The sequence below is a fragment of the Elgaria multicarinata genome, chromosome 2 (genome assembly GCF_023053635.1).
Source record: "Elgaria multicarinata webbii isolate HBS135686 ecotype San Diego chromosome 2, rElgMul1.1.pri, whole genome shotgun sequence".
NCBI classification, from domain to species: domain Eukaryota; kingdom Metazoa; phylum Chordata; class Lepidosauria; order Squamata; family Anguidae; genus Elgaria; species Elgaria multicarinata.
The window spans coordinates 144,612,933-144,625,403 of record NC_086172.1 but is presented as its reverse complement, the minus strand read 5'-3'; the positions used below and the strand labels follow the sequence as shown (position 1 = coordinate 144,625,403).

The 12,471-nt window shown below is 42.3% G+C and overlaps 1 protein-coding gene across 3 annotated transcripts in view; it reads right to left on the bottom strand.

Moving 5' to 3' along the window:
- Window positions 1–512: 512 nt before the first annotated feature.
- The window catches only part of MIPOL1 (mirror-image polydactyly 1), a 226,149-nt gene continuing 214,190 nt past the window's right edge, over window positions 513–12,471 (bottom strand). For all 3 annotated transcript variants that reach the window (XM_063117821.1, XM_063117822.1, XM_063117823.1), the window contains one exon: window positions 513–745. In XM_063117821.1, the coding sequence (XP_062973891.1) occupies window positions 679–745 (67 nt within the window). In that variant the 3' untranslated portion in view covers window positions 513–678. The remainder of the gene's footprint in view (window positions 746–12,471) is intronic.

Genomic DNA, 12,471 nt, shown 5'->3' with positions numbered 1-12,471 from the left:
AATTTTTCCTGAAAACTGTATATATGCCTTCCCTTGTGTATATATGCCTGTCTGCATGTGGGCAATTCTCATTAACCAATAGTTTTGATGGAAAATGAGTGTGTCTGAAGTAAAAACATAGCATTTGACAATATATTTGCCACAGATAATTTTTGATGCTGGGCCTTTCTTATCAGTTACATACATCTCAAATTCCAACATCATTGGCTAATTGAAATACTTAGATTCAACCCAGTGTATTGGAATTCAAGGCAAAGTTTTGCACCTTAAATTAGGCAGAAAGAGCCAGACTAAGCCTTGCTTTGCAGTAGATAACATTCTGAGAACAAACAATTGTCCATAGAATATATACATACATACACACACACACACACACACACACACACACACACACACACACGTACACATATAACTCTTTCCAATGGCTCATTAACTGTACCAAAATAGATCTGCTACAAAAACAAATAAATGTGCATCAGGATATCGTTGGACAAATTGCTCAACTCAGCAGCCAAGTGGTTAAACATTTATGATTTGATTTTATCTCAGCCTGGAATGTCGTTGGAGTGTCCCACTTCTAACAACTGTTTGCTAAGTTAAGGCTTTCATGTTTACACAGTGCTGAATGAAGCAGCCTGGTCACCAGATGTGAATGCTTCCCCAGACTGGGGTTTTCTATCAGATCACCGTCCTAATGGTCCCTGCTCCAATCTTCTTCCTCAGGACATCCACCAGCCTTTGCAACCTGGAATGGGGTGGGGGAGGGAGGGAGGGAGGGAGGAGAAAGGAAGAGAAAGAAACTAATATTAGGACTGTCCTGACTGAAAAGAGACAGTGTTTGCCCTGGACCAATATATCCCAGGGGTGGTCATGCTAGGAAACAAAGCAGGACTGTAAAAGAGACAGGCTCCCAAGGCAGAATGCAGACCATTCGAGAGAAACTTTTAACCTAAACCAGCCCCATCACAATCAGGAGAGTGTGTTAACTCATCTCCCACTTCGTAGTAAATACAATATCTGAGGGCCTCGTGTCGCCCAAGTTTGCACAGTACTCTTGACAGTTTTTGTGTGAAGCTTCTTACAGAGATGCCATTACACAAGCAATACGTTCTGTTCATGGCGTGTGTGTGTGTGTGTGTGTGTGTGTGTGTGTGTGTGTGTAACCCTGCTGTGGCAGCTGTTGCTCTCATTGCATGGGCTGTCCAATGTGCTTTTGTCATTTAAAATATCTCTGTGCTTGTTTCTACCTCAGCCACAAGTGAGCTTTAGTTGTATGCATTTTGTACATTTTCATGTCCCCCACATGTGTTACTGGACAATATCCTGTCCAAAATTCAGGATATTGATTGGTTTGTGTTAAATTGATAGATAGAAACCCTTTGTTAGAGGGTTATACCTCCTCCTCCACCTCCCTTCTCCTACCAACATACCATAGCTGCCTAACTGAGGATATTATTCACCTCCCACTTTTATGTTACTAATGCCTGTCCTGTCCATACATTTTTGACAGACCCAGGGTACTCTAGGAAATAAAAAGCTGCTGTAATTCCCCCCAGTATCTCCCCACTCCTTGAACATCACCCTGAAGAGCACTACTTCCCAGTTTGGTGGAAATTTAGGTCCTCATTATGGTGTGAAAATACTCCTAGGAATGCTTTGGGACACTTACAACTGGAGTATATGATACTGTGGACACCGTGATGCCACAAAAATAGTCTTTAGATCAGTCTTCCCCAACCTGCTGCCATTTAAATGTTTTGGACCAACTCCCGTGAAGTCCAGCCAGCAGAGTTAATGGTCATGAATGTTGGAAGCTGTCCAAAACATCTGGAGGGCACCAGGTTGGGGAAAGCTGCTTTAGGTGAACTTCCTTTCCATAAATGCATACAGGTACTCATTACATGGATGGAGGGCATCACATTGGTATGAACACTTAGAGCTGTTTCATATCACAATCCTATCTTCATCAACAAATGGTGGCCCTTCACAGTCTCCAGCACAGCTCTTTCCCCACAGTCACACCAGAAATCTTTTTAACTAGATATGGTATGAAGACAATATTAAACAATATAAAACAGTAGCAGCAGACTATTATTACAAAGATATAAAAAAAATCATATGTCATTTCATTCTGAATATTGGAAAATCAGCCTTGAAGATGTATGTTCTTCATGTAGGTCCATCAACTGAACGCCTTCTTTTGCTGGCATTTCAATAACAGTATATTCTAGTCAATTCCTTATCTTTGTTCAATTCAGCTTCTCTGAAGGTTCTTTCATACACAAACACATGTCATAAAAAGGTTTACAACAGGGGTGGGTAACCTTGGCTCTGGTCATGGCCATCATCGGCGTACAGCTCCAAAAAGAGGGGGAATGTGGCCCTTGGCAGAAAAAAGAGAGGAAGGGTGCAAATCCATTGCCATACACAGGATATTCAATGAACAGCCCCTTTTGCCATTGGGAGTTCGACAGATTGCCTGCAAAAGTTTGAAACATTTATTTAATTATTTATTTATTACATTTCTATACCGCCCAATAGCCGGAGCTCTCTGGGCGGTTCACATCAATATACCACAAAAAGGAAATTGTGTTCTATCAATTGAGCAAGTTGAAGAATTTGAAGGACAAATGCTTTTGTTCTAATGGGTGAGAGAGTTGTCTACAGCAGATAGCTCTCCAAACTCTCCAAAGATACCTGCTCTTAGTTTTTGGTGATGCAAGCTGAAACATCTGATAATGACAGAGGCGCACAATAGGTATCGAAACCCTCCCATTTTCCAGGACACTCTAGCTTCTCTCTAAACTGTGGTTTTTATTGCACTATTCACAAAACTTCATCCCTGAAACTTGATTAGGAAGGCAAGAAGTTTTTCTTTCTTTCTTTTTAGCAAGAAGCAGGAAATGGTGCCAGAGAGATTCAAATATAATTCTCTACTTATTCCATGCTCCAGGATACTGAAAGGGGAAAAATGCCCTGTTTCAGGGAACCAAAAGTGCAGCAGAAAGCTGCAAGAAGGCTGCTCAGAGTATGGCTTCTCAGAGCAAGCTGCTGCCTATAGGTCCAAGTGGGATAAAGCATTGTGGGCAATCCTCCATGCGATATCCAAATGTTGAACTGCCAGAGGGTAATCCTGATAGTCCACTGTAGCAAAAGGTCTTGTAGCACCTTAAAAGATTTATGTGTTTATGAAGGCAGATGTTTTCATGGACTTGAGTCCACCATCAGACGCATTCTTTCCCTTGTGCAGCAGCACACTGAATCGCTGCTTTTGGCACTTGAAACGCTGCTGTTGGATTGGTCTTCATATCTAAATAATTTCACGTTCTGCCTATGCTATTCCATTGCATTCCTGCATTATGCTTTTATAACACCAATTTCAATTTATATTAAAATATGTAAAAATGCTTTTGTACATTTATTATGATTATTATTGTGATTTATTAATTACATTTCTATACCACCCCATATCTGAAGCTCTCTGGGCAATTTACATAGATTAAAACATTCAACATTAAAAATCGATAAACAAAATTTTAAACCATAGAAGCATAAAAATAGACAACATATAAAGACAATATACATTTAAAAACAACTTTATGCTAAATATTTATATCATACTTTTCAAACAAAAATATCTAAAGCAGATATATACTACTAAATACCCACCCCCAAAAGCAGCCATATATTTTGATCCAGATTAGTCATATATAGAGTGGACCCATTGAAATCAATGGGAAATTAGCTGTGCCTAGACCCACTGAAATCAAAGGGACAAGTTAGTCACGACTAAGTCCCATCCATTTCCATACATCTACTTTAAGTATGACTAAGTATGGATCCAACCCATACAAAATAATCAATCAACAAACAACAGCACCAGCAAAAAGAGGGAAAAAAGGGGGAGGAAAAAGAACAGAGGTCCTCTGGAATGAAAGAGCTTTGACACAGCACTGCAAAGACCCACAGACTTTGTGAGGAAAGCTGAGCTACATGGGAACTAGATGTGTTATACTACAACTCCCATCAGGGGCAGCAACAAGGGTAGGCATGGCCGAGAACTTGCTGAGGATCCACATCTCTGCAGGGGCCCACTGAGAAGATCCCCTGAAGTTGCTCCTCCTCTAGGGTGACCATATGAAAAGGAGGACAGGGCTCCTGTATCTTTAGCAGTTGCATTGAAAAGGGAATTTCAGCAGCTGTATATATGGAGAACCTGGTGAAATTTCCTCTTCATCACACCAATTAAAGCTGCAGGTGCCCTGCCCTCTTTTAAATCTGGTCACTCTAGTATAGCTCCTGCAGCTTTAACTGTCATGATGAAGAGGGAATTTCACCAGGTTCTCCATATATACAAATGACACCTGCTGAAATTCCCTTTTCTATGCAACTGTTATAGATACAGGAGCCCTGTCCTCCTTTTCATATGGTCACCCTATCCTCCTCTTCACCATTGCAACCTGCTTATTCACCTGCCTCTCACTCTGGCCCAGAAAATGGTGGTGGTGAGAAGGCAGAGCAGTAGATGTCCCCTGCCTCCTTGCTCACTGGCTCTCTGCCTATCAAGCAAGCGAGTGATAGCACTGATAAGCAAGAAGCTGGTGATAATGGCATTGAGAAGATAGGCTCACTGAGGGAGGGGAGCAATAGCAGCTGGTGATAATGGCATTGAGAAGATAGGCTCACTGAGGGAGGGGAGTCCATTGTCAATATGCTGCCTAAGGGCTCCCAAAACCATGGAGCTGGCATTAATTCCCAGCATGGTAACGGGGAAAGCTGGTCGAGAATTCCTGTTATTTAGAGGTACATAGGTCCATCCTTAAGAACATAAGAAGAATCATGCTGGATCCATCTAGAAAAGCACTTTGTTCACACAGAGGCCTACCAGCTGTTGACCAGGGACTCACAAGCAGGACATGGATGCAACAGCACACTCCCACCCATGTTCCCTATCAACTGGTGTATATAGGCTTTCTGCCTTGGATACTGGAGGTAGCACATAGCCATCAGGACTAGTAGCCATTGATAGCCTTCTCCTCCAGGAATTTATCCAACCCCCTATAAAAGTCATCCAAATTGGTGGCCACCACCACATCCAAGTTTGTATTGCTTAAATGGTGTTGGTGTGGCTCTCCAGGGTTTTAGATAGGAGTCTTTTCCAGCACCATCTGGCAATTCCAGGGATTGAACTTGGAATTTTCAGCAGGTATATTTTTCAGATATTGAATCTGGGATGGACTCTTCCACTGAGCTACAGACATTCCCTTAACAGCTGTTTTTCTTGTATGAAAATATATGCAAATATGGATGGATTAATGAAATGTAAACATATACAACTGATTACATTTTCTTTAAATGGTGGCAGCTAGGGATGTTTGAGTAATCCGCAATGGAATCAAATGGATTCTGCAGTAGACCAGCTTTTCCCCAAGTTGCACAAATTGCACAGACTTGTGTACTAGTTCTTTTAACTTTCTGGAATTGTATGCAAATTTAATCATAGAAAAATATGTAATAATTTTTTTAAAAAAACATCAGACAAAAATGTCCATTTCCTTCATAGGCTAAAACATGAAAATGCATATTTTGGGGGGAGTTCACATTTGGGGGGATTTGCACATTTTCATAAGTGCAAATTTGGGAAATTGGAAAAAAATCTGATTCCATCAATGAGTGGATGACGGGACAAAAGGCACCTGAGAACCCTCAAAATGCAGATGGAATAGATCTTTCAAAATCTGTACATCCCTATGACTCCCCTACCTGATGAGTAATAAACAATGCACGGGGGGATCCAGATTTTGTCATACGTCTGGTATGTCTATAGAAATGAATGGGGCTTAAGTTAGTCATGATAACTCAAGTTCCATTGCTTTCAGTGGATCTACTCTACGTACTGCTAAATCTGGATCCAACTCCTTATCACTTAGGAAGATGAATAGACAACCAAGCTGTTTGGTTGTCTGCCTGGGCTCAGTGTTGCCTAAGTTGGAAGAGGGCGCCTCTAGCCAGCGTGCAGGACACTTGAGAGATACAGGTTAAACATTGTGGTACTTCTTATTGTGCAAAGGTCTTCTTGGGAAAGAAGATGCAAATATTTAGAAGAACTCATGGAATTCTGCAGATAGAACAAATCCTGCAGACTTAACCACAAGTAGTATTGTGGGCTTTGCTTCACAGTTGTCTGGGGACAACCATGGCAAACCACATTCTATACCACGATGGCTCTCATTTTCTTTTAGGTTGTATAACTTCATTTTAATAAGAAATAAAATTGTTTATACAACCTTTTCACATGTACAAATTTTCATAGCTCAGTGAGAGAGCACATGCGTTGCATGCAGGAGGTTCCATCCTGATATCCCTACTAGCACCATTCTAATGGCCTCTATTATGATACTTGAACACTCTTCCCTTACCATTATCTATAATCCAAGGCCTCATCTACACCAAGCAGGATATAGAATCATAGAATAGTAGAGTTGGAAGGGGGCCTATAAGGTCCAACCCCCTCCTCAATGCAGGAATCCACCCTAAAGCATACCTGACAGATAGTTGTCCAGCTGCCTCTTGAATGCACTATTGCACTATGAAAGCAGTATATAAAAGGCAGGAGCCCCACTACTGCTTTACAGCGGTATTGAAGTGCACTGGCAACTGTTGGGGCCCATTGACACAGACCATATACTGCTTTCTTACCACTATGTCCTGCTTGGTGTGGCTCCTTCCTTTTATATTCTGCTTTCATACTGCTTTCATAGTGCAATATCCTGTTTGGTGTAGATGAGGCCCAAGGCAGCCAAATATCCCCAAAGGATTTCAAAACCAAGCTCTTCCCAATGCCAGCAGAATCTCCTGCCGCCCACATCCCTACTGTTATCTCTAGGGGGGTCCCAGTGGGGCTCCATGGACCAGATTGGGGATCCCAGTGGCCAGGGGTTCCGCACCCATGCTATATGCTATCACTCAGTCCCAGTCCTTCCCACAATCCTGGTTCTTGTCTGGCTCCAACTCATAGCCGCCCTCCCTTTCATTAAGAGGGTTGACATTCGCTGATATTTGGTCCCAATTCCAAAGCAATTCTTAGTCTTCTCAGCCATTTTCATCACTCAAGTGAATCTCTCATATGGTCCATTCACAGCAATCAAGTGCATGAGAGGACAGTATGCTGGAACAAGAAGATATTAGTTAATGAAACTTTGTTTTTCACATCCAAAACTGCCTTTGTTTTCATTTCCCCCCCTTCAGCTACTGAAGAAAGATTACTAACATTTGTCAACGAATTCCAATGCTATTCAAACTATACAACGAAGGCTGTGCATGATGGGATATTGGGAATACAATGGGTAGAGAGGACTTATTTAAGAGCCCCAAAAATGAATACATAAAGAGAGAGAGATGTGACCAACCAACATCAGGGAACCACACAATTGACAAGTCAATGAAGAGTCGGCCATGCTTGAAAAGAAATACCCATAGGATGAAAGTTGCTGTCTTCTGTTTCACTTTGAAACTGTCAGGCCTCATTGAAAATAATGAGGCTTAACAATCATGGCTCTTGCTCTTCAAATGAATGACGACGGCTATCATCGAAACGAGGAAGACCACACCACGAATAAGGAATGTGCAGCCACTTTGCTTTTTGGTTACTCTGGAATGGGCTTGCAGCACATTTTTTCAGTGCTTACTAGAGGAACGACACTTGGGTTTTTTGTTTTTTTTAAATCAACCCAAACCAGAAACTGGATCTCAAAACCAAGCTGAAATGCCAGAAGCCACATTCAGCCCTTGGCTAAATGCAAATTCCATTTGAACAGAAGACAGAAAAGTCAAAGTCAGTGGAGCAGCCAGAGAGGAGAGATGCCCTAGGCAAAATGCCCTCCCAGACACAAGCACCCAGCTCCATCCTGGTTGCTCTGCTGCCCCACTTCCTTTCCCTTCTCCCTCAGCTGCTGTAGTTGCTCATTCTCTTCCCCAAATCCTGTGCTCCATGGTCCAGCCTAGTGGTGCCACTGGATAAAGTGTGGTGGGGAGAATATGGATAGGGAGACATTTCTCTCCCTCTCTATAATACTAGAACACGGGGTTATCCTATGAAGCTGATTGGTAGAAGATTCAGGACAAATAACACAAATTCCTACTTCACACCGTGCATACTTAAACTATGGAATTCATACTGCAAGATGTAGTGATGGCCACTAATTTGGATGGCTTTAAAAGGGGGTTGGATAAATTCCTGGAGGAGAAGGCTATCAATGGCTACTAGTCCTGACAGATATGTGCTACTTCCAGTATCAGAGGCAGCAAGCCTATGCACACAAGTTGCTCAGGAACATGGGCAGGAGAGTGCTATTGCACCCATGTCCTGCTTGTGGATTCCTGGTCAACAGCTGGTTGGCCACTGTGTGAACAGGGTGCTGGACTAGATGGACCCTTGCTCTGATCCAGCATCAGGGCACTTCTTAGGTTCTTATGCATTTAAATAAAGTGCTTTACATTTGAAAATCCTCAAAACAGCATCCTACAAGTCTATCAGACTGGACCAGATTTCTGCAGAGCGGCAGATTTTTTCTATTCTTTTCTGAAACCACTTATATTTTCCAGCTGCTATGCTCAAATCACTTGTTTCAGAGAAGGGCAACTGGGGTTAGGGATGGATGAGAATTTTGTTTCAATTCTGTTCATACTTGGGACAAAAAGAACTTGAGTTTAAAAAAAAATCAAATGTGGGAGAAACAGAAACTGATAGCTCTGTCCATTCAGGCCCAGGACTTTGAGTGGTTTGCTCTTAAAAGTCTAGGTTGAATCTTTGTATATGCAACCACATTAGTGCTTAATTAGAGTTGCCACTTATTTTCTTCTTCTTTTAGGTTCCTCATCTTTAACATACATGGCAGGCATGGGCATCTCCATGCTAGGAATGGCTGTACCTGAATTTGATGAGTGCAGATGGTGAAGAATTTACTTTCAGTTCTTCATATTTGGGACACTGCCCATACACTACATGAACCTACCCATACACTATGCTCAGCATCTAAAGTCCTCTTCTGGGTGCCTCCTCCAAGGAAGGCTCAGAAGTCAGTAACAAGGGAGAGGACCTTCTCGGTGATGGCCCCCCAATTCTGGAATGCTTTTCTGAATGAGGCTCACCTGGCACCAATCTTACTAGGTTTTTGGGATCATCTTTTCTCTCTCTAGGCATTTGGCAGCATACAGTGAGTTTAATCATGTCCTGGATTTGTCTTATGGTCATGGTTGATTGCTTAAAGTTGTTTTAGATATATGTTGTCTGTGTATCTACTGTCTGTTTTTATGTAAATGGTTTTTAAACTTTGTTTACTGAATTTTTAATATGTGTTTTTAACCTTTGTAAACCACCCAGAGAGCCTCGGCTGTGGGATGGTATAGAAATGTAATATAATTAATTAATTAATTATTCAAATGTGAGAAAAAGTGAAACTGACAGATTTGCCCAGCCCTAAAGGGAGTCAATGGTATTCTTCCAAATTAAAATAGTTTTAGCTTTATGATGGTAGAGGTGCATCTGAGGTGCATTGATTCTGGATGCTGGATGCTTGCAAACTGAAAGCATCTTCACCTTTTATCACATTATCTTAGATAGAATAAACCCAATGGGCTGGTACCTCAGCACCAGTCAAATTCCACTGAATGTAAATCCAACCTAATCCCACCCCCCATCATAGATGTTCACAAAAGTGCAAGAAGAAGAATGCTCATCCCATGTTATGAAAATATTATAGCTGAAGTCTTTGTCACAAAAAGTTTGAACAACTGATGGGCTTGTTTGTGTGCTTTGTGGCTTCTTGTAAAACATAATCCATACCCAGGGTTCCACTGCATTCCTAATGATTGCTCATAATAAGTAAAAGAACTATTTCCTCCCCAGAGAGTGTTGCGGCCTTCACTGAAAGAGGCTGCCATCCAAAGAAAGATAAAGCATTTCTTTCATGCACCAGATCAGGATGCTGTGGGAAGTGCACCTACTATTTAGACATCAAGTAAATGAAGATTGGAAGGAGCTTATTTTTCTGTACTGGAGAAAAGGGATTGCATTTCTACCAAAAAGCAGCCAAAGTAGCCTATATAAGTGGTGCGTGTCCAACGGAGTGCTTTCAAAGACAGTTTCAAAGAAACAGATTCAGCATAGTGGCTGCTTCAAAATGTCCTGTCCATCTGCTCTAAATACAGCTTACCATATGTGGTGCCCTTCAGACATTTTAGTGTCTTCAGACAGTTAGTGTCTTAAACATTTAGAGGGCACCACTTTGGGGAAGGTTAGATTAGAACCTGTGGCCATGTGGCAAAGCAACTGCTACCATGCACCCTGACACCACAAAGTTTCAAGACATTGTGGGAGTGTGGTTATGTGATCAGGCGATAAGAGTATTTATTCCATGTGGTGGCTGCATTAAGAAAAGAGGTGTTTAACTATTTTGATGACTAAATACAACTGGGTTTAACACCACCATACAATAATGATCACCATCCTCACTTATAGAATGTTTTCAAGGGTTCTAAGTGTCTCACATATATTGGCTGTGTTCGGACAACACAATAGCCAATGGTGGGTTAATAGTCAACTCCATAGTTGATTATTGAGGGGGTATTCCCCACATGACATGATCATAATCAACCACGGTGTGGACGAAGGCCAGCGTCGAGTTGACTATTAGTCAACGGTATGTTTGACTGACACATCTCCCACCCTTTCACCCCCGCAGTCCTCTCACTGGTATCCCATCAGCCACTGCAACACTGCTTGCTGGACTAGAGCAGCCGCTGCCACTTTGTTCGCTCTTGCCTGGGGACTCTGTAGTCACTGAAAATAACTATCAGTGTGCGACAAAATAGTCAACGGTGCCCAACACATGACACAATAACCAATGGTTGTTCAAATAATCAACTCTGCACAACGCCGGTTATTTACATTGGTCACTTCGGCTGAATAACCAACTGTGGTGTGAAAAAGTCCTGACAGATGACACAATAACCAACCGTTGACTATTTAACCCATTGTTGGTTATCGTGTCATTATCTTCTTGTAATGCTTCTAACAACTTCTTGGTTTGAGGGGGGTCCTTGGTAAAGTGCCTTCTGGCATGTTTCCTCCAATTTTGTTTGGCTCTGGTGGGATTACCTGGTGGTAGCTGTGGAAGTGGTGGGAGGAGGTGCTCAATCAGCACCCTAATGCCACATGGCTGTGCAAGGACTTCAACATGGGCTTCCCTGACCCTAGGTCATTCCTCACCACCTTGACTCTCCTCAGAATAAGCTAGCTCAGAAAGGAGTCACTCCATGCATTAGCCTTTCCTTAATTGCAACATGGGGAACTGGTGTAGTCAGTCCAAAAATAAAACATTTGGAATATTTATATTAAACTCTTGATATGTTATTTCGATTTGTTGTTTATTTGTTCAGTCGTTTCCGACTCTTCGTGACTTCATGGACCAGCCCACGCCAGAGCTTTCTGTCGGCTGTCGCCACCCCTAGCTCCCCCAAGGTCAAGTCTGTCACCTCCAGAATATCATCCATCCATCTTGCCCTTGGTCGGCCCCTCTTCCTTTTGCCTTCCACTTTCCCTAGCATCAGCCTCTTCTCCAGGGTATCCTGTCTTCTCATTATGTGGCCAAAGTACTTCAGTTTTGCCTTTAATACCATTCCCTCAAGTGAGCAGTCTGGCTTTATTTACTGGAGTATGGACTGGTTTGATCTTCTTGCAGTCCACGGCACTCTCAGAATTTTCCTCCAACACCACAGTTCAAAAGCATCTATCTTCCTTCGCTCAGATTTCCTTATGGTCCAGCTCTCGCAGCCATAGGTTACTACGGGGAATACCATTGCTTTAACTATGCAGACCTTTGTTGTCAGTGTGGTGTCTTTGCTCTTAACTATTTTATCAAGATTTGTCATTGCTCTCCTCCCAAGAAGTAAACGTCTTCTGATTTCCTGGCTGCAGTCAGCATCTGCAGTAATCTTTGCGCCCAGAAATACAAAGTCTGTCACTGCCTCCACGTTTTCTCCCTCTATTTGCCAGTTATCAATCAAGCTGGTTGCCATAATCTTGGGGTTTTTTTTAGGTTTAACTGCAACCCATCTTTTGCACTTTCTTCTTTCACCTTCATCATAAGGCTCCTCAGCTCCACCTCGCTTTCAGCCATCAAAGTGGTGTCATCTGCATATCTGAGATTGTTAATGTTTCTTCCTGCGATTTTAACTCCAGCCTTGGATTCGTCAAGCCCAGCACGTCGCATGATGTGTTCTGCATACAAGTTGAATAGGTAAGGTGAGAGTATACAACCCTGCCGTACTCCTTTCCCAATCTTAAACCAGTCCGTTGTTCTGTGGTCTGTTCTTACCGTTGCTACTTGTTCGTTATACAGATTCCTCAGGAGGCAGACAAGATGACTTGGTATCCCCATACCACCAAGAACTTGCCACAGTTTGTTATGA